Raw genomic sequence first — 27,274 nt, 5'->3', positions numbered from 1 at the left:
TCTTGCCTTTTGTTTTATTTTCTTTTGGCTTAACTGACAGACATCCAGTTAGCCGCGTTAACGTGCCAAAACATAGCTCCCACCGGCCACCCTCTGGTCTCCAATGGTTAGCCAACGTCAGCCTTGGTTGCTCTGCACTCCGCGCCAGCTGGCGATGCCACTCATTTGGCAATAACTGCTAGTAATGCCGTTCTGACCCAATGGCGTTGCTGTGAATACATGATGGCCATCTTCTGGTCTCCCCCCAGGTCGCCTAAGCATCTGAGTGTTGAGCCGCAAACCACCTTTAGCATTGTAAGCTCTGTTAGCACAGTTATCAGTGTCGGCACAGCTAGCGGTGCTAATGCTAAAGGGAACTCAAAATTAAACTGCTTGGTCACTCAGGCGACCTGGGGGGGGAGACCAGACGATGGCTACCATGTCTCCACAGCAATTGCCAGCAGTAGTTGATAAAAGAGCACCACTGCCGGCTAGCCCCCACCGAACCAAGCTGGTGCACAATGCAGAGCGGCCAAAGCTAACGTTAGCTAACCAGTGGAGACTGGAGGGTGGGCAGCGGCCACTATGTTTCTGCATGTTAACGCGGCCAGCTGTCTGTCAGTAAAGCCAACAGAAAATAGAATTAAAGGGAAGAAAATTACATCACAAAACGCCACCTCGTAAAGGATAGCGCTTTAAACTGCGGCGCTAACGCTCACTGAGTCAGTGGAGTGCCAGGCTAAAAGGAAAGGCCTCATGTAGTTTACGTTACTTTGCATTTTTGTTCTCAAAAATAACCAGTTGGTGACCAGTTAATGACTTTCAGGCTATTAAAAGCAAAATAAACTGGGACTGACATCCCTAGTCTTAAAAGGCATTGAATTAATTAATCTAAAAATCAGACCTTAGTTGGTCTTAAAATGTCTTGAAACAACCTTTCAAACGTCTTAAGACTACTACGACTATGGGTTGTCCCTAATCCTTAGTAATAAATCAATTTTGGATATGGTAAAATCAATCGTAAATTTTATTCCAAGTACCATTTTAAAAAAAAAAAAAAAAAAGTCTTAAATCTCACTTGTCTGTAGAAACCCAAACCAGAAACTTGGACCTCTTGACGATGTGTATGTATACTATGAAAATCAAAAGTAATCACCTTTTTTTTGGCTTCCGAAAGCATCTGTAACTCAACCACCGTGGAAGAATTTTATTAGGGGTCAAATCCAGCTGTAATCCTGTTAAACATAATCCTGCCTCTGATTACTCTGAGTCTGGGCGTCGCCAGGGTTTTGAGCGACGTGCGGGGGGGTCTGTTGCTGAGCACACTCACCGGGGACGGCAGGTGCATGTCCTCTCCTCAGGGTGCTGGGCTGCGTGCTGCTTGTCTGCCAAGGAGACGCTCGGCTGGATCGTGTTGCATCACTTTGAAATTGCAAGAACCCAACTCACGTCACAGCAGGGGGGTGATGGCGCTGCCCCTGTGTGTGTGTGTGTGTGTGTGTGTGTGTGCTTTATTAGTTCTTGACAGGCCATGCATAACAACTTAGTGGAAAAATTAGGCTTGCATGTGAGATCTGCATGTGTGTGAGCATACTGTATAAATGAGTTATTCGTGTCCAGGCGGGTATGAACAGAGGGAACCTGAGGAGGCTAATGGAGCATCTCGGCTGTGTCTATAGAAAGGAGGAGTCTCAGAAGCTTCAAGAAGGTGTTTGTTGACTTGTCTGGGAATGTTCCCTTAAGAGAGAATTTATTTATGACCTACTGCTTTGAATCCAGGCGTAGAGCTTTAATTAAAGGGATGGTTCAAAACCCCAAACATATTTTCTCTCTTAAACCCTGTGATATCCAGCAATTTGTCAAACATTTTGGGAAATGTGGTGAGTTGTTCTCTTGCCAGGATGAAAGGACTGATACCACTCATGTGTCTGTGTATAGAGATAGAGCTGGGTGATGATTAGCTTAGCTTTAAGACTAGATGCAGGGTGAAACTGGTGGCCTGCTCCCTCCAAAGTCAACAAATACACCTTCAAATGCCTCTAAAGTGCAGTAAAAAGGATATTATTTTTCAAAAGTAAAGAGTTTGAAGTGTAATTTTTAAATTCTGTGAGCACTGTAAATGGAATTTTATTCACCTGCATTACAGTTTAGATATGATAATATAAAAATTTGTCATCCGTCAGAGATTTTGCCATACAGTTTATACAGTTGATAGTTGATTCAAAACACACATTAAACATGGCTTAATAGAGACAGTTTCAAACACAAGTACACAAATCAGCTTCACTATAACTCGCAACATTCACAGACAAACACTTGTCTTTATCTGGACACATTTTCCCCACAAATATAACATGCTAACATTATTAGCACAAGCCTATGGCATTTAACAATGTGTAAATTAGCCTAGCGATTAGCGGAGATTTCCTCTGCTCATATGAAGCCAGGATAAATCATACACAAGACTTAAAATGCTATTTTTGTGGAGGCTTTATTGTCTTCACAATTTATTGTTTCTTATCTGTGAAATTAAAGTAAATAAAAACTTTGTTTCCACTGAGGGAAATGGTTTCAGCTTACAGAAATAGCCAGGCCTGGCCTTTTCATTTACACCTCACCAGGGCCAATAGGAGCTTCCAGTGCTGTTACTTTGGCCTCACTAGCCAACCAGGGCGTGAGTTGAAAGAGCAGATTTCCTTGAGTTTAGATCTATTTAAAGAGCCAGTGATTGGCCTATTTCACCCAAGGCTTATGGGTATTGTAGTCAATGACACTCTGAAGCTTCACAGTAGATTTCAACTCCTTACAGGCACCGTAGACTTTTATTAATGTGCAGAAATGATAAAGAAATGGCTCGTATGTTGTCTTAAGGGGAGAAAAACAGTCTGTCTTATCAATTTAGGTTTTGTGGAGGTGTTTTTATACACAGTAATCTCCTAAATAAACATTTCTATCTGTGTTGATTAGTTTTTCACTGATATTCACACAGTCAGGACATTGTTTTACCCTCTTTTTTTGAAAAGCGACTGGATAAAAGTTTAGAAAAACGTGTAAAATGTTTATTCTCTATGATAGTGTTATCTACTTTGAATTGGACTATGTGACTTTCAGTTTTCTTTGGTTATGATTTAGATAGGCATTTTAAGGTGAATTTAACAGGATGCTTTTTATACCCTTGTTAGTTAAAACCTCTGCTGCCCTAAGGATGGCTTGATGAAACCCACTGTAGTTTTAAACTTCTCACAACAGAGCGCACTGTTAGGCAAAGACACGCACTTTGATCTCGGGCAAAGTAACGTGAGGACTGAAAACTCAGGGAAAGCACGAGGAACATCTTATCACACGAGTGATTGTCTCAAACGGAGCCTGCCCAGCTGTCATGTGTGATAAATCAGTTGTGCTCCAACTAGTTCATGCGTTCCATAAATCATACCCGAGCACAGCATAGTTTTTGTCCCAAATTTATAACAGATTGATAACAATTAATCAATGTAATAACCGGCTTCCTGCAGTTTCATATTACTCACGGGTTTGATTAATGTTGAGGTGTGCTGCTGAGGAAAAAAAAAGTCATTTTGGGTTTATGATGGATGTAATAAGTTTGAGTAAATTAGATGAGTAGATGCAGACAGATGGAGTGATGCAGTAGATAACGGGTGAATATGAGCAGAGGCTCATGGGAAGAGTCTCGAACTCAGCCAGCTCCCTGCAGTCTGGAATCTGATAGGGACAAATATGTCTTTGTTTGCTGCTGACTGTGTGTCATACCCTGTCTGCGCTCGGCCTCCGTCTGTATAGAACATGTGTACGTGTTGTCTTTGCATGACCGACTGTTGAAACTCGGGCAGAGCTGAGGCTCTGTATCTCATTGTCATGTTTACAAGTGTCTATCGTACAAAGTGTAAACACAATCTAAGACCACTTTGCCCATTTCCTTCTAGGAATTTCTTCTCCTTTGACATTTCAGAGGGCTCCACGCCATGAACGTAATTATCACAGCTATCACACTATCTAAACTCTGAACCACAGAGGCCACAAGGCTCCCACACAAAGACCTTTTTATATGTGCTGCTCACCACATATTTTTTATGACTCCATAAAATATCACAAAGCTGTCTTTGACCATATGCAAAGCTGCTCCGCCAGCCTGCCCACAAGTACAAGTTTTATAATGAGATAGTGGCACTTGAACCAATCACATTCACTCTTCATGCTCTTATTTTTTCAGTACAGTGATCTTTCTTAAACAATTGCAAATAAGAAAATGGATCATTCATACGTTATCTATTATACAGTATATTTTTGAATAAAGTAATCAGGGTTTGGGCTTATATGGAAGTGTAATGCAGTCATTTAAGGAAAATAAATCTACTCTATCTTTCTGAGTTAATAAGTGGAGTTTTTTCATGAAAGAAAAACAGGAATTTACGAGATTATTATCTTGTTAATTCAGAAAAACAGCAGAACTTTATAATGATTTCTTTTTATAATATTAAGATATTAATCCTCTTTATTCAGAAAAACAAACATTGGAGGGATTAAGAAGTACGCGATTTGAGACACAGCAACTGTCTTGGCTAACACCTCCTGCTCCTTCACGCACAAACATAAGAGTATCTATCTTCTCATCTAACTCTCGGCAAGGAAGCAAGCAGCGCATTTCCAAAGACGCCAAACTATTCCTTGAATTCACGTCCTTTTATCTGGACAAATCCTCCTTTGGAAGCCTAAATTATCTATCAAACAATATCCTAAAATCATCTTAATACCTGCCGGAGTACAAAGTCAATAAACCTACCAAAGCTTGTTTGTTTATTCCACAGACATCTGGTAAATAAGATGCGCTGCTGCTAATTGTTGCTAAGGGAGACATAAAGATGCCTAAGCAAGGGTCTAAATTCACAAAGGAGTTAAAAGTTCCTGAGTTTTCAACATAAGTGTGATCAGTGGGGAGCTGAGTGTGCTGTCTGCAGTGTTAGCATGTAGCGCCTGGTCATGTCAGCAGCAAACAAAAAAGGTGGTTAGAAGTGGAAACTCATCAGCAGCACAGAGAGACTGCAGCAGGTTGAATCATGGAGAGCTGAACGTTGCAGCTGCAGCCAAGTGTGTTTTGACATTTCTCGTAACTATGAATCACAATAGTTTCACATCAACGAGTTTCAAATCTGTCTCGCTAGATCAGCAGATCCCAACACAACTTGAAACATGTCACATGTCTGCGCTGAGACAGACGTTATCATCAGTGCCTGACTGCACTGAATCTGTCTCAAATAGCCCTAAAAGCATCTGAAGATAGATATTGGACAGCTTAATTCATCATGACACAGACATACATGTCGTTCCCAAAACCCACCAGTGCTTTCACACATCTGTACTGTTTGCAGAGACCGTCTGAAGCAGAGCTGTGAGTTTGACATAAATACATAACGGCTGTCTGGTTCTGAGAGGCAACAAATGTTTCCAGGGCTGAAAAAAAAAAAAAAAAATCTTCCTCTGTGATCAAGACAGTGTTTGAGATGCACTCTGATCACATGATTAAAAAACGGGAGAGGATGATACTTAAGCTGTCAGATTGGAGAAATAATTGTGCTCCCATTACTTTGTGAACACAAATTCTGGCGTCTCTTACATCAAAGACATTAGTGGACATCCTAAAATGGTGGACATGTATGTGCTACTTCAGTGTCAGTATAATTCTATACGCCCATTTTACGAGATCGCCTCCTTCATCTGGTTGAATCTGGATCTCCAGCCTGTGGTGGCATAAAGGTGCGCCAGCTGGTGAGGTGCTTTTATCAGCAGTCAAACAGTTCAACCTTCACACACACACGTGGTGTGTGACGCAGGATATTGAACACACATTCAACCTGTGTGCAATCATTCATGCAAGAGCCTGGTCCACAACAAAACCTTTCGAATCCCTTTATCAAAATGATTATTTGGCTTATAGACATCTGAGAAATTAATCTCCAAATCTGACATTTAATAATAAAACTCATCATTCACTCAACATTGTTGATTTAAGCTTAATGACAGCAGAATGATATGGTCATCCATTCTTGCTAGAGTCAACAAGACTAACAGTCTACTAGTCCGCCCCTTCAGGATGCTGACATCGCAACAATAAACACAAATTCAACCAATCCCTGTGAATTCTGCATGACCTGGCAAATTTGGTCAATCATCGTAGTTTCCCATGAGTTTCACTAATCATAGCACTCCCCTGCACAACGTCACCCAGCTCCCTTATTTGTTTCTGGTTCTCTGTTTCTTTTCTACTGCAAAACAAGAGTGGCTGATATGCGTAGACAAAAGATAAGATAAATAACCATGAGGCTGTTGTAGGGCTGCCCCCAAACAGTCGACCAGAAAGGTCATTAGTCGGTAAGATTTCATTGGTCGCTTAGTCGCAAACAAACGTCAGACTCAGACACAGGAAGTGGACACACTCAGGCAAAAAAATTAAACTGTGACCTGATGGCAAAAGAAATCTGGAAAGGCCAAAGTTAAGACGATTATCTTTAATAAATGTCATAATGATCCATTCAGTGGCTGTCCCAACATGTTACTCAAAACTTCAAATGCCAACCTGCTAATGGCGCTTGAAGAAAGTCAGGGGATCACCAAAGTCAGTACAATTCATCCTCTGAGAATCATGAATCTGCATAAAACTTTGTGCCAATCCATGTACATATGGGACACTGTGAACAAAGTGTTGAATTGACTAACTCTGCTATCATAGCTAAAAAGACAAAGGATATAAACTATGTCATACAAGATTCATTAGACTTAGACTGAGGAGACTTCCACTCTGATAGCTACAGCATCAGGGTTGTAGAAACTACAGTTTTATATTGAACCTAAATAATCTTGCAGTAAGTTGTTGCTGTACTCTGTGTTCACTTGTGCCAAAGGGTTTCCTCGGGTCCCCATATGGGTCTGAAAAGCCCTTTCACAAATCAGCGGGGGACAAAATACTCTGAGGGGCCTGAAAACTTTGGACAGTGTTTTTTTCCCCTTCGCCTTCGTCCCACTTAATACAAATGCAAATGAGTTTTCTCACTGACATAAAGCCAGGAACCAACTAAAGGAACCAACTGTCTGCTGAGTCACTGGAGGCACCACAATGTGTGCAATACTAGTCCAAACAAATGTCTTGCAAAGCCTTTAATGCTCACTGTACTTTATGAGAAACGAGTCCTGCTGGCAGAGATGCAAACTTCAAGGACGTTTGCCAGAGCACACGAGCAAGAATATAAAAGGCCTGAGGAATGAAAATTTCTCTTTCAGGCCATGAAAGGAAAAAAAATTGTTTTAAATGTCTGTTAATTATTTAAACCAGCTTCAGTTTATTCTCAAATAGTGAGACATCTGTCATCTCACCTCAAGTCAAACTGAGGAAATTAGGTTAAAATATTATCATCAGAGTTAAGATGTGAGTTGATGAATATTTCAACTCCGCTTTTCTTGTTTGAAATACAGAATACAAAAGCAAAATGAATTAACTTGATAATCTTGTGAACTTTTGTTTTTCTGAATTAATAAGATTAGTATCTTCAATTTATGAGAGAGGTTTTCATGGCAAAAAATTATTCCCGCTTGTTTTTGTAAATTAACGAGATTATCATCTCAGCATGAAAAACAATTCTGCTTGTTTTTCTGAATTAATGGGTAATAATCCTAAAAAAATCTTGTTTTTTTTCGGAATTAACATGATTATTATTATTATCTTCAAATTCTGAGCAAGATTTCATGACAAGAAAATGCTACACATTTTTTTAAATTAATGAGATTAGTACATCGAAATTCTAACATAAATTTTCATTTTAAAAAATTTGTTAATTTTTATGAGTCTGCTTATTTTTTAATTAACAAGATAATAAATTCACAAATTATTGTCTTTCTAAATCAATGAAATTATTATCTTGGAATTCTGAGAAAAGTTTTCATGAAAAATAAAACACTGCTCATTTTCAGAATCAACAAGACAATAGTCCTGTAAATTCTGTTTTTTCTGAATAAATGAGATTATCATCTCAGAATTCTGAGCAAAGTTTTCATGACAAGAAAGTTCCACTAGCTTTTCTGACTCAACAAGATTATAACCTTGAAAATAATTCTTCTCCTGACTTTTTTAATTTACGAGAAAATAATCCCGGAAATTTTCATTGATCTGAATTAACAAAATTTTCATTTCAGAATTCTGAGAAAGTTTTCCAAAAAAATTCTGAAATATCAAGATTATGATCTCAGCATGGAAAAAAAAGTTCTGCTTGTTTTTTTCTGAATTGATACACTTAATATTTTGAGTGCATAAGTGCGTTCACACTGAGAAGTATGGAACAATGCAGTGCATTATGAGTACCCGGATGGTGCACTCAAAATGGTCAAGAAGTTGAGGAACTATGGACACTTCTCGCCCTCAATGGTCACCATCTTGGTTACGTAGCAGAAGGGGAGGTACCACTTTCCAAACTGGAAATGGCGGCCGAGGACTGAGCAACCGTGAACGTCGCTGCATTGTACAAATACATGTGTTTTTTGCACGAAGCATTACTATACTGTTGTCGGGTATAAGCCAGCAGTATGTTTATTGGGTTAATTTAGCAGTCTGTAATGATTTGGTACCGCAAACAATAACACGAATGCTAATGCTAGTTTGCTAACTAGCTAATTTGCGGTCGTCATTTCTGGGGAGTGCACAGCGGCCATGTTTGATTTGAGACAACACTACCCTGTTGAAATTCGCGCACTACGCCAATGAGTACATAGCACACATAGTATACTACATAGAAGTGTACTAACAGAAGTATGTGATTTGAGACACCAATTGCATATTTCTTTACTAAACACTTAATATTTTGAGTGCCCAAGAGCGCTAAGTGCGTTCACACCACATAGTACGGAAAAATGCAGTGTCCTAATGGCACATTCAAAATGGTCTTTGTGAAGTAGCAAACTTCTCAACTTTTGACATGGTGGCTGGGGACGACAAGGAGCCTGTTAGTTATACATGTTTTTTTTCCGCACTAAGTACCAATACTTTTGCCAAATAGAAGCCGTCAGTAATGTTTGTCAGGTCTGTAATGATTTGGTATCACCAACAATAATGCGAGTGCTAACGTTAGCTTGCTAGCTAACGTTCCCCAGCTAGCTACCTCGCTCCTAGCTACAGCAACACATTTTAATTAGCATTGATGTTGTGATACAAGATTTGGTCAAATGTTGGCGAATGTTGAATGTGGGCAATTGGCTGTTTCAAAAGAAGACAATGAAGAAGAAGAGGTGGTAAAAAAAAAAAAAAGCCGTCATCACTTCCTGTAAGTGCAAAATAGCAGTGCGTGATATAAATCAACACTACCCTACTACGTAGTGTACAGAACTTTGAAATGTATATTGTTCGTTTGTTGAATCCATACAAAAAAGAAACACTAACTAACTAAGTTAACTTAATTCTGGCTACAGCGTTGCACTTAAAACACACTTGGACTAAAACTTAATGGACTGCTGCTACAATGAAAAGTTACATGACGTGAACATGTGTATAAAGTAACCAGAATCTTTTCAGTCAAAAGCCCTGTTTCTGTTCAGTTGTCAAGCAAATTTTAAGCAAACCTTTAAAATGTCGCAAATAAAAAAGTGCAAATTAGACGTATTTCCATCAACTGGTTTGGAGCAAATAAATGAGGCGGATTAGTCACGTTAGTCAAATGTTCTTTATGTCAGAACTAACTCCGCAAAGGCATTTCCTTATATCATTTGTCGCTTCAACTCTCTTGTTCAACAAAGTCAAAAACCACCTCAAGCAATCATAAAAAAAAAAAATATATATATATATATATTCAGTTTAGGCTAATCACTCCTAGGGCTGGGTTAAAATAATCAATTCACCTGAAGTTGATGTTTATTTTAACAACTCGATTTGTTTAGTTATTCTTTCGAAACTTTACTCAGTATTGTGATGTCAGGAACATAGTTTATTGTATTGCCTTTTTTGATTTGTTTCCAGTGACAACATTTAGTTATTTAGTAAATTAAAAAAAAATAATTCCCTGTGAAATTTACAATATTCTGAACATCTCTGAGAATCTCTTTCACATCGTAGCAAAAATTGGTATTGTAACTGGACTATCCCCAATTAAATTGAATCGAATCGGGACCTTGTGAGTTGAAACCAAATCGTTTCAGGAAATCAGTGACGATACCCAGCCCTAATCACTCCTTAACAAAGAGTTAAACATTTTAAAGCTAAACTTCACTATAGTAGCTAGCTTACTTAGCATTAGCCTAAAACTCAACCATCCAGTTACAGTATAAATAGTATTTCCTGGTTGCCGTTTAGCTTTGAGAAGTAGTTGGAAATGTAGTGGCAAACCACATGAATGTAGTAATTTTACTGAATTAGATTTTTTTTTAAGTAACAGGAACACACTCGAGTGTGAAGGCAGGTCACATCAGGTCTTACTGACATACATTAGTAGTATGAGAGCTGAATGTAACATTGGTGTCTCGCCTAAAGCAGCTAAATCTGCACCTTATGTGTATTTTTGAGTACTTATCATGGAAAGACACCAGCTGGATGATGACTCTGCAGTACAGATAATACGTTGAAGGTAATTACCCTTCAGCAGAATAACATGATACCTCACTGCAGTAATATCAAAAGCTTATCAGTTATCTAAAGCAGGTGGGGTGTTTCAATCAGACAGGAGCTGTTACGTTTTTAGTGTATGCCAAAGCAACACACACACATATGCGTCCTTTCCCTTGTTGTTAACGCTGGGTATCCCTCGGAGGGTTTGTGGTGGCATGGCTTTCTCCGCAGGGGCATTTACTTCTGAGCGACCAAAGGAGGACACACATGCACACACAGGTGGAAGTGGTCTCTTTCTCTTTTCAAAGTCCCTAAAAGGAAGAAAGGAGAGCAAAAAGAAAGTGTGTGTGTGCGTGTGTGATCCAAAGCCGACTATTAGGCAAAGCCAACTCTCTGCAGCTCTCTGTCAGAACCACACATGGACATACACAGACAGGCACAGCCGTCTGTATCTCCCCCAGAGTTCTTAGTAAAAAAGAAATACTCAACAAAACGATATGTTCTGTGATGTTTCTGAAACTCAATTCTGCCTGTCTTTGTTTTCTAGTTTATAATAGAAGACATGAAGCAGCAACAAACCAACAAACACAGCAACCTGCACCGTGAAGACCAGCACATCACTGTGGAGGAGCTGTGGAAGGGCTGGAAGACCTCTGAAGGTAATGCAGGAGACGTGACTGTGAAGGTCACCTACGCAAATACCTCCACAATCACTGTCCTGTCAGCAGTTGTTCTAATCAAGTAGGAAAAAATACCACAGGTGTAGACAGAAGGAGGATTATTGTAAGAAAGCTGATGATATGAACTCACATTTAGGGTGCTTTCACACCTGCCCTGTTGGGTTCGGTTCAGCCAGGGTCCCGTTTATACGACAATGATATCAACTGAAAACGGTAAACTGTAGTTGCGTTTTGGCTGATTGTTTATACGACTGTGGCGTTTTGAAAACATTTTTGGAAACAGCACCGTCTCCATTGTCATGTAAACTTGCAATATGCAGTTCCTCTGAAAATGGAGACTTTTCGCACATGCGCATTACGGATCCAGTCACTAGGCATGCACGAGAAAGTCGACCGGTTTTTGGATGGCATCCACATGAATGCCAGGACTGAAGGTTTCCCAGCACAACATAGTATAACAACAAAAAACAGTGTTATTTAATTCACCAGCCAGTGGTTTTAATGTTTTGCTGATTAGTGTATATTAAACCATCCGTTTACAAACTCTCACGCAACTTGTACAGTATAATCCAAGTCTCATTTATCCAGTCGTATGCTCAGTATTTCCCAGACAGACAGTCCTTTTTGACAGGAAACTGAACAGACTGAAACCTACCCGTGCTCTCTTCAAAGCCAGACTCCATTGACAAAAACAGCAATTTTACCTCGATGAACACAGGAGCTGCTGGTCTACCTCTGCCTCCATCAGTGAGTTTGTTTGTGTTATTGTGTGACTTCTGTGTCACTTGCGGTCCATTCATATTGGACCCATGACCCACTTTTTGGGAACCACTGCCTTAGAGGATACGCACTGGGTGCTGTCATGGGTGTGATGCTTACAAATAACTTTATTAACAGCGCTTTACAATACAACCAATCAATGCTGAAAAATGTAAAATGATGTGATGAATTGAAAAGAAAAGAAAATATTAAGGAATAATAAACATATAAATAAAATAAAAACTGAACTCCCAGTACCATAACCACAAGTTTGTAGAAGAATAATTTATTCAAAGCGACGTGGCAGTCCCGTCTTTCCTCTTTCAGGCTGCAAAAAGAGCAAGTGACATACTTTACTATACAAACACATCGAATCACATGACTCAGGTGTGGTTTCTACTAAGTAATCACAGGTTTAACAAGGAAACAACCCTCCGATATCTCTTTGGCAGAATCCTCGTTGCACCTCAAGTGACTTTCCAATTGTCTGAAAACTCAAGTGGACTTCAGAGGCCGCAGAAGGCTGTGAACACTGATGTACACTCAGGGGCATCTTTTCCCAGAGTGAAGTGTGTGATCTATTATAGTCTCTGCAGAATGTGTAACTGAATATCTGGCGATATAAAAGAAAGTAAAAGTGTGCAGGCGCTCATTTATGTTCAAGGGTTTATTTGTTCAAGGAGCCCATCTGTGTCGTTTGAATCACTTACTGCTATTATTTTAATTATTCCTCAGCTCAGGGGCAAGTGTCTTTCATTTTCATCTCGATCATACAAAGTTAGATTTAATTATGTTACTGCAATTAAAACATCTTCAAAAAGATGTTTCCTCCACTCCCTCTTCTTCGTTCTTCTTCTTCGTCTCTTATTTGAATTTCAGATGGGGACGAATTTTGACCCGAGGTCCTCTTCTGTTTTTTTTCTACACATCTGTGGTTTATCTTCAAACACACCCCCACCAATCTGTCACTCTCAGCCTGTATGTGCCACTGTTTGTGTTTCACTCTGGAAATATGTGCAGAGCTAAGTGGTTTTGGAACAAGTTTTTAACGTGGACTCGTGCTTCCTCTGCGTTCGAATTAAATACCCACACGAGTGTCATTATGAACATTTGATGTACTTCACAGTAAACGATTTATAGAATGCATTTTCTAATCAGGTGATACAGCTCTGGTTCAAGGGAAGCAACATGACGGAAGAAACAAAATTCTAAGTGTATTGAGTAAATTTAAAGAAAGAAGTAAACCAGTGGTGTACTGGTAGTTGATGAGGTGGGTGCTACCAGGTAGATGGGTAGGTTACCGAGGAAGATGTAGGTAATAGATGGGCATACTGTAAACGGCCAAAAAAAACCAAACAAGTAGGTATGCCAGTCATACCCATATACTGGCAATGTCCGAAGTTGGGTTTCTACTGGAGAGAGTTATATTTGATGCCCTTAGAGAGGTTTTTCAACAAGATACTTCACAAGTTATCCCTGAAATTCTGAATGCAAAGGACAAGAAATACCTCTTACTTAAAGCAGCCTTAAAGTGTATAACCATCAGATGGCTGAAACCAGACCCTCCCACACACAGTACATGGATCCAGAAAGTCTGGGACCTCTATCAGATGGAACAAATCCCATACTCTTTAGATTACAAACATCCGTCTTTACTGTACGATGGAGTCCTGTCATGCCTTTATCAATACAATGAGGTTTAATATCCAGTATGGCCCTGCCAGACTTTTGCTTTTATATTTCCCCTGTGCACATATCACATACATATATGTCATGGCCAGTTGTGGCTCAGGAGGTAGTATCCAGGAAGTATCCTTGAGCAAGATACTGGCCCCTGAATTGCTCCTGATGGCTGTTCCTTTGGTGTATGAGTGTGTTACAATCTGAGTAGCAGGTGGCACCTCGTATGGTAGCCTTGGTCACCAGTGTGTGAATGTGTGTGTGAAGGGGTGAATGTGACTCATACTGTACAAAGCACTTTGACTGGTCCCAAGACTAGAAAGCCGCTATACAAGTGCTGGTCCATGAAACTGGTCTAGGATTGAGTGAGAGGGCTGCAGATGGCAGCAGTGAAACAGGCTGCAATATAATGTCAGTGGGCAATTTACGTCTACTAAAAGTGCTTATGTTTGACACTGACAGGCTCAGATTGTTTTAAGTGTCTGACAACATTATGGAAAGGATCCTGACAGAGATAGACCTTTTTGTTAAAGGGTGACATCCTTTTGGGGCGCCCAGTAGATCAGTGGGTAGAGCAGGACCATGTACAAATGCAGTGTCCTTGCAGAAAGCCATCTTGGTTTGTTTTTCTACTGTTCAACAATCACCGTCTCTGGTTTAGTTGAAATAAACCCTTAATTCACCCAGTAAGATGTGAAAATATTCTGGCTAAATACACGCTAAAATCACTGTTTTTTAAATGGAGTCTGGTGGGTTGGGTGATCGCGAGGTCAGGGCTGTTTCTGGTTAAACAAAAAGGATTTTTTCTCTTTAACAAAAAGGTCTATCTCTGTAGGGATCCTTTCCATAATGTTGGACACTTTGGGGCCTGTCCCAATACCCACACTTCCCCGAGAAATACCCGCTTGCCCTTTGCGCGTTCACATTTAGGCTAGTGGTGTCCCAAAACAGAATTGAGGTAGTGGAAGTGGTTTCCAACACTTAAAATCCACCCTAGATTCCAAGGGAGCCCCGACCCACATTTTCAGCGAAGTGGAAGATGAAGTCAGCAACGTCGGCAAGTTTTGGAGAACAATTTGTTACTGTACAATCGGAATATAAGCTATACAAACAACAGATGGTTGGACTAGCGTAAACTCATCTCGGTTGAACACGGCGTCAAAATATTTAAAGAAATCGACTTACCCGAACAAAATCGATCAGAACTAGAAGACATTGTAGGCACCTCCTGTTTTCAGCATTTCATCTCCATTGATTCGTCAGACGGAGAAGAATAGACATAGGACCACGCCACGACACAAGCACTGGAGCCGGCAATTTCATTGTGTTGCTACTACGTATGACATATGCGTCCCATTTCTTATGGATAGATCTCTACCCTAATATTTCTCACTTCCCTCATCAAGGGTTATCTCGCAAACGAGGGCACTCAATACCAAGTGGAAGATTTAAGGGGTAGAAATGGGACAGGCCCTTAGAAAAACAATCTGAGCCTGTCAGTGGCAAAAACAAGCACTTTTAATGGATGTAAATTGATGGTGCGAACAAGTCCAGGTTGGAAAATGCCAAAGTACCCTTGTAGCAATGCTGTAAAGGACCTTATTATTTCTTCCACTACTTTTTATTCCTGACCTTCTTCTACTCTGTAAGTTTCTCTTGATAAAAGCATCTGCTGAGAGCTGAAAAGTAACCTTCACCTTGTCCCTCTTCTCTCTCCTCATTCAGTCCACAACTGGACCGTGGAGGACTCGGTGCAGTGGCTGAAGGAATCAGTGGAGCTGCCGCAGTACGAGAAGAACTTCCGGGACTTCCGGGTCACGGGGAACACTTTACCTCGGTTGGTGCCGCTCACCTCTCACAAAGTGTCACCCACTCCATCGCTCTCAGGAGCAGAGCGCCCCTGTTCTCCCTCAGTGACGCTGTTAACAAGATAAAAAGATCACTATTACAGTTCAAGGCAGATGTTGCTCTAATAAAGATGTTTTGTTTCGCCGACGGTGAGCAGTGAAGAGTGTTTATGAACGGCAACACCATTATGATCTTTGCTACAGTACCCAGAGGCAGATGTAGGTTTCATTACTCTGTTTAATGCTGCCCACTGCTGGTGATAGAAGGTAACACAGGGAGGGAAGAGGCAGGTGGATTCTTTCCTGTGTCTTTGTTCCTCTGTTGCCGAGGTTGGCTTCTAGTTTGTCTTAAGATCACTTGTGGTCATGATCTTAAATGCAGCCATCATTACAATCTGTAGTTTTATTTTTAATTCAGAGGGATGTGGTTGACTTCATTACACATAAAATGTCACAGTTTTGTCTTTAAAAAGCACAAAGCACATGAAATATTCACAGTAAAAATGAAATTGTTAACAAAGTGATCTCAGTGCCGACATGACAGGAGAGACTCAGACGTCTGAGGGACACTTGTGGAATGTGACCCGCTGCAAACTGCACGTACGGTATGAGTAGACAGAGGGGTGGGCGGCGGGGTTATCGAGGGGTTTCAGGTTACGCCACGGGGCTGATGGGCGCTGACTCATGAAGTGATGTCACAGCGAGGGGGTACAGTTTCCACAGGCTGCCATGTTGTCTGAGCCTTTAAGATGGTGGTGGACAGTGAGACATCTTCATAGTTCAGATAACAAAAACACTTAAATTTATTTTTCATAACTCATTAGTCACTGATATTTTTATTAGGCTGAAATGATGTTATTTTCTCACATCTGCATTTTCTCCTCCTGGATGAATACACTCCTGTAAACTGTCTCCCTTCAAGTTCAGCAGCATAGACACTTCTTATGTGCTTCAACGTGCAACGAGTCAAAAACAGTCTGGCATCGGATCTTTCTTCGCTGCACCACAGCAGCTGGATTCGCCTGACATCATGAGATGACACAAGACACAACACAGGCTTCAAGTAGTGCGTTTGTGTCTGCACCACCAGTGGTGGAGCTACTGGCAGCTACAGGCGTGGTTGAAGTGTGTGTGATGACATGGAGAGGCGAACTTCTTCATTGAAAGAAGAGCAAAGAATGCCACTGAAGGCTTTTCTCGATGGGAAATGTTTTCGCTCTTCTCCTGACTGGTCCCTGAAATACGGTGATAGACAAATGGTTCGTCAGTCACCTGCCAGGTATTTTTGGAAAGTGCCTGCCCTTTCCCAAACAGTTTACGAGTCTGTGTAACAAACCATCTGATCCTTAAGGTTAATATATCAGATTATCTGCCTTGTACTGAGGCGTCACTATCCATAATCTGTGTAAATACCCCATGATACACCAGATGAGATATGTAATCCCTCTAGTGTGTTCTGGGTCTGCCCCGGGGCCTCCTATCTGTGGGACGTGCCTGAAACACCTCTAACAAGAGGCACCCAGGAGGCATCCTGATCAGATGCCTGAACCACCTCAATTGACCCCTTCCGATGCGAAGGAGCAGCAGCTCTACTCCGAGCTCCCTCCAGATGTCAGAGCTCCTCACCCTATCTCTAAGGCTGAACCCAGCCACCCCACGGAGGAAACTAATTTCAGCCGCTTATATCCGCGATCTCATTCTTTCGGTCACTACCCAGAGCTCATGACCATAGGTGAGGGTTGGGACGTAGATGGACCAGTAAATTGAAAGCTTCGCCTTCCGGCTCAGCTCCCTCTTCACCACGAAGGTCTGGCGCAAAAGCCGCACCAAACTACCAATCCATTCTACCATCACTCATGTTAATACCTTAATGAAATGAAAATTGTTGCTGCAGTTATCAGTCAGGGGTGCAATCATTTTACTCCCCTAAAACTGCAAAAGTTCAATCATCATTGTGATTGCCAATAAAATCCAGATATATACTGGTGTACTCATATATTGCTCTACTCGTGGTGTTATGTTTTCTCGTCTGTCCATCTGTCAGTCTGTCTCATTTTGCAGCTCCAAAAATGGCTCCTCAGACAGAAAAGGCTGCCAACCCCTGTCTGACACTGAAGTCACATTTTTCTCTTTTGACACAATTTAAATGCTAAGGAGTCAAAAACACAAACAGATCTGACAGATATGTCAAATAAAATGCACACTGGACATTGAAATAGTTGAAATGTGACTGTGTAGAAAGCTTCTCAGTATTCAATGTGTATTTTTCTTTTTCTCCATATTCCAGAATAGCGGCAAATGAACCGTCGTTTATGTCGATGCAGCTGAAGATATTAGACCAGCGGCATAAACAAAAACTAAACCTAAAGGCGCTTGACGCAGTGCTTTTTGGCCCTCCTCTCCGTAAGTATGCAATGTGCTTTAAAAGCAAAAACACGTGAACTACACCATCACTGAGCAGGCTAAAAAGTATGCAGTATATTCTAAAGTCACCCGTCTTCTCCCTCCCTGTGCAGGTCCACAACATAACTGGATGAAGGACTTTGTCCTTATGGTTTCCATAGTGATCGGCGTCGGGGGCTGCTGGTTTGCTTATGTGCAGAACAAGTCCAGCAAGGTGCACATCTCCAAGATGATGAAGGATCTGGAGAGTCTGCAGAATGCTGAGCAAAGCCTCTTAGACCTGCAGAGTCGGTAAGAGAAGGAATGAGATAAGGGACGACATGGACCTTAAGGTTTCACTTTATTAGCTTCTTTCATCTGGTGTGTAATCGTGTGTGTTAAAGGAATGCCTTAACCCACAAATGAGCATTTGTATATGAATTACTCACCCAGTGTTACATTGTATTTGTGAAGAAAACGTTATTTTCTCACGTCTCCGTGATGAACGAAGAATCCAAACGCAGAGAAAATTCTTGATGAACTGAAGTCACAGGGGCCCACGTTAAACAACAGCAAAACTATATCAAAACATCTGTCTGCAATCTCTCACACAACTCCATGCAGTATAGTCTCATTTATATTCTCATATGCTCAATACTACCCAAACAGACAGACCTTTCTACAGGGAACTGAACCACATGTGAAACTTATCTATGCTCTCTTCAAAGCCAGACTCCATCGACAAAAACAGTAATTTTACTTCACTGAACGCAGGAGCTGCCGGTCCACTGCTGCCTCTATCGATTAGTTTGTTTGTCTTAGTGTGAGAATTTGGTGTTTTAAAGGGTTAGTTTGATTTGCCAGAGTCAAACAATAGCCCCCTTCACAGTGCCTCTTCAAGGCGGAAGTGTCGTGCTGTTATTCCACCTCGCCGTTCTGTTTAAAGCCCAGTTCAGACCAAAGATTTGCAACGAGACCAAAGTGTTTGAGAACGTTGCAGAGAAAAGTTGCAGCGGTGTGAACTAGCCGTCTGAGCTCGACTCAAGCCGGCTGATGGTGTCACCTGCAACTCGGCTGGTCAAATCACCAGCAGCATGTTTTAGAACTTAGTTAACCAACCACTTAACCAGTATCTCACTATCACTGTCCTCATTCATATTTTAAGAAGCTACAAATTATATTCAGCCACAAAATGAGCCTGAAAAGCTGCAAATTCAGAACGGAAGTACAGAGAGTTGTTGCATAGAGATGACACACCATCTCGTCTAGTTGCATTGGTGTGAACCGCAGGTTTTTAGAATGTTGCAGAACGACACATTGCAGGTAGTCGCCTGTTTCAACTTGTCTTGTTTTGAATCTTTGGTTTTGAACTGGGCTTAAATAGTGCGATCCCAGAATGTGTGTACAAAGGACAGCTGGCAGCTGATGTTTTGACAACATGTTATGTGTGCAACCCACCGCCGGAATTTTAAAAAGCAGAGAGTAGCAGTTAGCAGCTAACTTGTAGTATTCCTTCAATATGTAACTAAATCTATATTTTCTCTATCTCCAGGCTGGAAAAAGCTCAGGAGGAGAACCGGACGGTGGCCGTGGAGAAGCAGAACCTCGAGCAGAAGATGCGGGACGAGATCAACGGAGCCAAAACGGAGGCTCACAGACTTCGAGAGCTGCGAGAGGGCGCTGAATGTGAACTCAGCCGCCTCAAATACGCCGAAGAAGAGCTGGTACAGGTAGGGCTTCCCTGACTGCCTACTGGCCCTGAATGGAAAACAGATTCATCATTATTCATATGTGTGAATGCACAATATTTACATATTCTGCTTAAATGGCCGGTATATTCACCGATATAAATGTAAATGTATTCAATACTGCTGATAAAACACCTTGAAATGAAAAGATTAATTCATATTCTTCTAAAGTTTCACAAAATAACCACAATATTTCCCCATTTCCCCTCACATAAAAAATACAGCAGCAATATATCTCCGTAATGAGTTCTCCACTCACAGACTCATTTTCACACAGTTAATGCAGTTCATCTGAAATTCACCCTCACTTACAGCGTTTGATCGATGATCTCGTGGAAGGAGTTTTTAAATATTTGACAGTGACTTTAACCCGACTCTGGACCCTGATGCATCATGTTCCCGTCCTGCAGGTGCGGAAGGCCCTGAAGCGAGCGGAGAAGGAGATGCAGTCGGAGCGGTCGGTGCCTGAAGCTCTGCAGAAGTGGCTCCAGCTCACACACGAGGTGGAGGTTCAGTACTACAACATCAAGAAACAGAGCGCTGAGTTTCAGCTGTGCGTCGCCAAAGACGAGGTAACTTCATATTGAAGTCTCATATTGAAAATCACTCGGATTTGCAAATTTGCCCTTTGCAACGCCAGTAACCAGCATTGAGGAGTAAAGCGTCCTACAGAGAGAGTTTAGCAGTCTTATAAGTTTAGTGCAGCTACACTGTGCGGCATGGATCTAATAAACTTGGGTATGACATCAAGTTTGATGTATGCAGACTGTACGATGACAGCACCTACTGAATCACAGGTTACAACATACGATGCAATAGCGTCCCATATTGAGTGCCAAATGATGCTGCAGGGGCTATTACTTCTCCAACTGAAGAGGAGAGGGTCACATTATGAAATAACCTAAAGTTCTGTGGGCACCAATAAACTGCAGCGATAACTCCACCGCTGTTTCCTTCCATGCTTCGTCCTTCTTTATGTGATCATAGTACGAGCTGGAGGACACCTCATACAGGCAAGTCCTCTGCTGCCATAACTACACAAGGTTTTCCTATTTGCTGGAATCCCACACATTTCTTTCAGCGTGTTTGGTCTCCATGACGAGCTGCTATCTGTCTGCTTGTTTGGGTTTAGCGTCAGTGCGTCATTTCTTGCTGCATTTCTGTTGGTTGTTTAGATGTTTGTGGTAAGAATTTTATCCCAGGCTGTCTTTGATGGCGAGCCACCACCAAAGATATCGCCACGTGTTTTGATAAAGTAGTCCAATACTGGAAGAATTGGTTGAGAGGCAAGTTTTTAACGAACATTATCTGTAAAGCAGTTACGTGATTGATATTAATTATTACGTCCAAAATTGACTTTACGTAAAACATAATCAATATGTGCTTTGAATTCAGGGTCAAGATATACACCAAGATATTTGATTTTGTCAACTTTATGCAGACGAGTGCCATTTTTACATGTTATTACGAAGGAGACTGTTTTTGATTTAAGCTTTTGTCTAGTACCAAAGATCATATTATAGTTGTGTTATTGAGTAAATATTTATTATGTGAAAGCCAATCTTGTAGGAAACAGAAATCAGACTGAAGAGAAGTTTGAAGTTGTAGTAAATCCGGTTTAGATGTGTTTATGACAGTATCATCGGCATAAAGCTGAACATTACAGTTACTGAACACCAGGTTTAATAAAATACAAGTGACCAAGTTATATTTCTAACATACAAAATATGAGTAACTGTATTCCCATACAGCAACAGTTTGAACACTGTTACTGTCTTTACTAATAGATAATTTGAAGGGATAACTTTATCTGTTTTGTTTAATTTGCTCTAACACCGTGTCCTAACTAAATGCAATGCGAGTAAGCGTCGGTCTGATTGTAATTTTTTCTTTTGGAATATTCCAGCTGGCTGTGGATGATGCATCGCTGCCATTTTGAGATGAACTTGTGTTACACACCATGTATTATTAGTATTAAAAAAAAACATTTACAGAGCATTAGAACTTTCTGAATTGCATACATTTGAATTAATTTTGTTCATAAACCGAAACAGCTGATTTGAAAAATACTTTTTAATGAATACATTTGATTTCAGCTACTTTTTAAACTTTAATTAAAGCGTGTGAAATTGTAAAAGCGCACCTCAACTTAGGTTTGACTCTCTGAGACACTTCACACAGCTGCTGGAGGACACTTTTACTTTTATGCAGGAGCCAACCAAATCAGACCCCACACCCTTTTATACAGCCTGTCACAAAGTAAAGCACACAGAGCTGTGTCTGTCTCATCTCCCGCTCCTCTTTGTCTCCAGATGGTAAAAGAGCAGTAAATCATGTTTACTGTTAACACCAGTCTACTAGTGCTGGGCTGCAGAGAGCTCAGTCTGAGGCTCAGAGACACACACTGTTGTTTGAAAGCTGTGTAGCACAGCCTGGCTGGCCTGTAGTAGTTATAGAGTAAAATATATTATCACTCTCATAGTTTGTCTGCTCAGCTGAAGCACGAGGTGGATCTACTGATGGCCGTCTTCATCGTAACACCTAGTACAGAGAACTGTGTCGCAGGAAGTTAAATATGAATCAGGAAATTTGAAATCAGTTCTCATCAGATAACAAGTTTTTTTTTATTTCAGCAGTTTAATATGAGCATAATAAAGAGGGCTGTATGTTTTATTCCGTCTCTTATCTCTTTATAGAAGATCAGCAGAGTTTATATAATTAATGGTTTTATTTTTTAAATATGGTTTCTTATCAATGTGGCCAATTTATGCTCCTTATATATTTAATTTTACATTTTCTCCCCTTTATTTGGCATCACACATAGGAATGGGAATTGATAGGATTTTATCGATATCAGTGCCCTTATCGATTCCTCCTGTGAATTAATGATATCACCTCCTGTTGTTTGTAACCCGTTTCAGAACGTTTTATTATGAACCTTAAAGCCATGGTCTAGTTTAGAAAGATGATGAGAAAGATTTGAGAAAAGCATCCCCAGCCTGAGTGTGTCAACATCATGCAGCTAGTGCAGCTAACTCAGGTGAGGCAGCTAACGCAGCTAGCCCAGCATATTGTAACAACAAATAGCGTGCAAATCAACTCAACTGCCCTCATCTTACCATCCTTGGTGTTCCCGCGAAATCCGACAACAGGAGCGGGGATGCGCTGAAGCTCCACAGTGAGCTAGCAGCTCCAGGGAGGCTAACAACAGCTGAAGTGAAGCTACGGTTTTGACCGCTTCTGTCTCTACGGCATTACGTCTTCTTTGTTGTTGAACGGGCTGCTGACTGATGAGCATAGATTCGGCATAATGAAAAGAATCGATAAATGAATCGTTAAACATAAAGGCTAATGATGTCGATGAATTGGACCAGTTGGAACCGGTTCTTAACAGGAACCGGTTCTCGATTCCCATCCCTAATCACACAGTCACACAGTCATCTTTAGTCATGTTAATTTAAAGACTGATGCTTCTTTGAGCTTTTTACAATGTGCATGTGTGTGTATATAAAATACAATCAATGCTGGGCAAATTACTCTCAAGATGTAATGTATTACATATCATTTGTAAGTGATAAGTTACTCATTACACTACTTTGTCTTACTTTTACCAAAATGACCTCAGAATAGCTCTTGTTCATTTTAAATGGATGAAGGTCATGTTGTTTCACAGTAACTCTGAGGACGTGTTATTGAAGACCCACAGCTTTAATAATTTCAGTCAGAATAATGTTTGAATCTTTTGTGTGTTCTCGACTCTCAGGCAGAGAAAATAAAGAAGAAAAGAGGTTCAGTGTTTGGAACACTTCATGTCGCCCACAGCTCCTCACTGGACGAGGTGGACCACAAGATACTAGAAGCAAAGTAAGAAGCTCACGCAAACACACACACAAATTAAATGTGACAAACAAAGCCGTGACAATATCTGACTGTACGATGTTATGTTCCTACACACACTGGACCACAGACTGCTGTTACAGTTCTGAGGTAGACACTGAAAGTTTTATTCCAAGTCGTGTATAATCCAGTCTCTGCCTCTGAGATAAAGACTTCTTTGTGTTTTAAAGCCAAAAAGGAAGGAAATCTCACAAAAGAGAACAAAGTCAAATCATCCGCGTGACCAATTTAATAGGCACGAGTCCAATATCACAGTGTAACCAGCAGGCTGCTGTGCCAAAACTGTCTAAATCCAGACGACTCAAAGCAAAGACGGCTTCTCACTGCCTGTGACGAGAATTTAATCAGTATCAGGAACAAGATCGCGCTCATGTTTGCCAGGTACGATCAGTGTGCAGGACTCCGCCGCTCACTCAGCTGTGTGTGTGTTTGTTTGTTTTTCAGGAAAGCCCTGTCAGAGGTGACGGCGTGCCTGAGGGAGCGGCTGCACCGCTGGCAGCAGATTGAGAAGCTTTGCAACTTCCCTGTAGTTAATAACTCGGGGCTGCCGAGCCTGACGGCCAGCCTCTACTCAGACCACAGCTGGGTGGTCATGCCGCGAGTCTCGGTGCCTCCCTATCCCATCGCAGGAGGAGTGGACGACCTGGACGAGGACACGCCTCCCATCATTCCGCAGTTCACAAGTAAGACGACAGAGGATTTTAAATTAAAGCAAAAAAAATGCAGTGAAATATATTCTAATATCACCATCTCCTCCTCCACTACGTCTCCCCAGCGAGCACGATGATCCGGCCCTCGCTGACCCGCAGCAGCAGCCTGTGTCGTTCCCGCAGGAGCCTGATGAGCTCTCCGCAGTCCTCGCTGATGTCTCCAGACCCTGACCTGCTGTCCATGGCCAGCTCGTCCCTCTCCTATCGCCCCGAGGCAGACGACGAACATATCATGTTCAGCTCGGATAGGAGGGGGTATGTAGCGGTGGCCGGAACGCCGCGGAATGGTTTTACAGTTTGGACTCACAGGTGTTTTATCCAGACATTCACACTGATGCTTTCATCTTGGGGTTAAAAGGTGCCTTTTGCTATCGGGTGCCACATAACGTGTGGAGGGTGCATGAATGACCTCCACTGCAACCTGCACAGGATACACCACAGTTAGTTCATGTCTAACATAGTGGATTCATTAAGTGGATCGTCTGTCCACTTTAATTCCTGCACTTTGGCCGCAGTTCGCCGTACTAATGTGTCAGCAAAGACTAAACTCAGAGAGTCATGTTCATGTTAAATGCATGGCAAATAGTGGCCATTAACTAATGGAAAAACAATTAGTGAAGCAAGAACACAACCAGCAAGATTTTGACGACTTAAGGAATACTGCACCCCCTAAATCTCAATTACTCACCTTGTGTTACTTTGAATTCAGGAAGAAAATTCGCATGTTGTCTTTGGTGAGCGAAGAATCCAAAAACAGAGAAAATTCTTGATGAATTGAAGTCATAGGCTGCGTTTAGCACGTTAATCGAGCACATGATTTTAGGACTCAAAAGCCTCGTTTCCACCAAACACTTTCAGTATGGTACCTTTGGAACTAAAAGTAACCCTTCACACATGGTACCTAGACCCTAGCGTTTCCACCAAAACAATACTCTTTCATGTGGGTGGAGTTGTTGTCACTCACTGCTAGGGTTGGGTCGGTTCTCGGTAATACCAATTCGGACCAGTACTCCGTCTTGGACCGGGTTTTACTTTTTGAGACCGACCAGACCGCATACTCGGGCAGAACGTATGCGGAACAGACGCCGCGGAGGTCTGCCCGGTAAAAGTGTACATCCGCAAGCCCTGTGCGCGCAAAGCACGACCGCGCGGACTTCGCTCCTCGCACCAGTGTCACACAAAAGACTGTTCAGCATGTATACTTCACATCGCGGGGATTTTTCACGGACATTTTTACATGTAGTCCGCTCTGCTTATAGTACGCCCGAGTCTGTGAGCACCTGTGACTGCCTCTTCACCAAGCGCACAGTGAGCAGGAGAGAGAGGGGGTGGGGGTGGGGCAGGGACTGAGCTAGGAGGTGCGAGTGCGCATGCGCCGAGGCCTCTACTGTAGCCTGGAGTTTGTTTAACAGTGACGGGGAGTCGATAATGGCGGACAATTAAATCTTGACGAAATCAAAGAATGCGCCAATATGGCAACACTTTGGCTTTGAGCCAGACGAAGGAGGCAACCCTTGTTTGCACTGATTGAGTAAGCTGCAAAATTTATTTGTACGGAATAAAAGAAACAACGTGTTACTGTCACTCTGTTGTCCTAAGGTCGTTTTTTATTTTAAATGAGTCAATTGCGCCCCCAAGTGGCGAAAATCTGGTATTACCGACTTGATGCAGTTTTTTTACAAAAACCGGACCCTTTTTTTTTTTTTTTTTTCTCATACCGACCCAACCCTACTCACTGCTCCGTCCAGCACTCACTGTATTTCTTCATTATCGATGACACAGATGGAAGTCTGCACCTTGTTTATCGTCCACAGAACGAGGCTGCACGCCGACATTTTCAGAACAAAATAAAACAGGCTGCAGTGAGAGTCTCTCTCCATGGGATATTTAAAAATAGCAGGTTTGTGCATTTAGTCCTTCTCAGGCAAGCTCAGGGGTTTAGTGATGCTGTAGCCCACAGGAACTACGCTCTGACACATTTTTTTTTCCTCAGAGTGAGGGTTGGGATATATGTCATCCCAGTCTAAATTAATATATGTATAAATGCTTGAAGATCCACTTCAAGTGTATGTCATATAAAAACTAAAGTGATGGTCAAAGTTGTCACAGTGAAATCTAAGGTGTGCTGACAGGTTCACGTCACCTCATGCACTGAGCGACATAACAAGTAAACGTTCCACCTTAAAAGTCGCCGGCAGTCGGCCCAGGGAACTCAATTATTTTTTCTCAGACTCCAGCTGCTGTGAGAGGCAGCAAAACATGCTTTCATTTTATAGTTACAGGTCACTAATAAAACTAAACAGTGGTTACATGAGCCTCAAAACCAGACACAACTCAGCCCTGAGCAGAGTGACCGTCCTCTACTGACCAATCAGACTGCAGTGTTCACAGCTCCACCTTTTAGTACCAGATCCTAATAACTACTGTCCTCATAATATGTTGAATTATAACCTTGAATATTTGAAGAAAACCATGTTTTTTTTGTATGCCAACATAGTGAACGAAGAATCCAAAAATACGGAAAACTTCTGATGAACTGAAGTCGTAGAGGTCCAAAACAATATCAAAACATCTGGTAACAAACTTTCACACAACTCGTAGTATGATCAAAGTCTCATTTATCCTCAGTACTACAACGAGGAACTGAACCAAAAGTGAAACTTATCTATGCTCTCTTCGAAGTTAGACTATGTTGACAAAAACTAATTTTACCTCATCGAACACTTTGTGTTATTGTGTGACTCTGATGTTTTAAAGGGTTAGTTCGGATTCACCAAAGTCACAAAATAACACTGATCAGCTACTGATGAAGGCAGTAGCAGGTCAGTGTTATTCTTCAAGAATTCCCCCACTTTTAGGATTCTTCGTGCACTTAGGAGGTTAAAGTTTTCTTCACAAATTCAGCGTATTTCTTATTTGCTGTAACTCAAGAATTCATAGACTAATTATGACAAAATTTCACACAGATTTCTCATAGGATGAAATGATGAAGTGATTT

The 27,274-nt window shown here is 41.4% G+C and overlaps 1 protein-coding gene across 2 annotated transcripts in view; it reads left to right on the top strand.

Annotated features, from left to right (window-relative positions):
• stim2b (stromal interaction molecule 2b) overlaps positions 1-27,274 on the top strand; it is a 79,079-nt gene that overhangs the window by 46,680 nt on the left and 5,125 nt on the right. The window contains exons 3-11 of one of the 2 annotated variants that reach the window (XM_049568760.1): positions 11,121-11,232; positions 15,418-15,529; positions 17,827-17,942; positions 18,056-18,233; positions 19,474-19,651; positions 20,080-20,241; positions 23,433-23,533; positions 24,011-24,249; positions 24,342-24,585. In XM_049568760.1, coding sequence (XP_049424717.1) covers positions 11,121-11,232; positions 15,418-15,529; positions 17,827-17,942; positions 18,056-18,233; positions 19,474-19,651; positions 20,080-20,241; positions 23,433-23,533; positions 24,011-24,249; positions 24,342-24,585 — 1,442 coding nt within the window. The remainder of the gene's footprint in view (positions 1-11,120; positions 11,233-15,417; positions 15,530-17,826; positions 17,943-18,055; positions 18,234-19,473; positions 19,652-20,079; positions 20,242-23,432; positions 23,534-24,010; positions 24,250-24,341; positions 24,586-27,274) is intronic. The other variant, XM_049568761.1, reaches the window with a different exon arrangement.

This window comes from Epinephelus fuscoguttatus, linkage group LG23, assembly GCF_011397635.1.
Source record: "Epinephelus fuscoguttatus linkage group LG23, E.fuscoguttatus.final_Chr_v1".
NCBI lineage: Eukaryota > Metazoa > Chordata > Actinopteri > Perciformes > Serranidae > Epinephelus > Epinephelus fuscoguttatus.
This window is presented reverse-complemented; position numbering and strand designations above follow the sequence as displayed.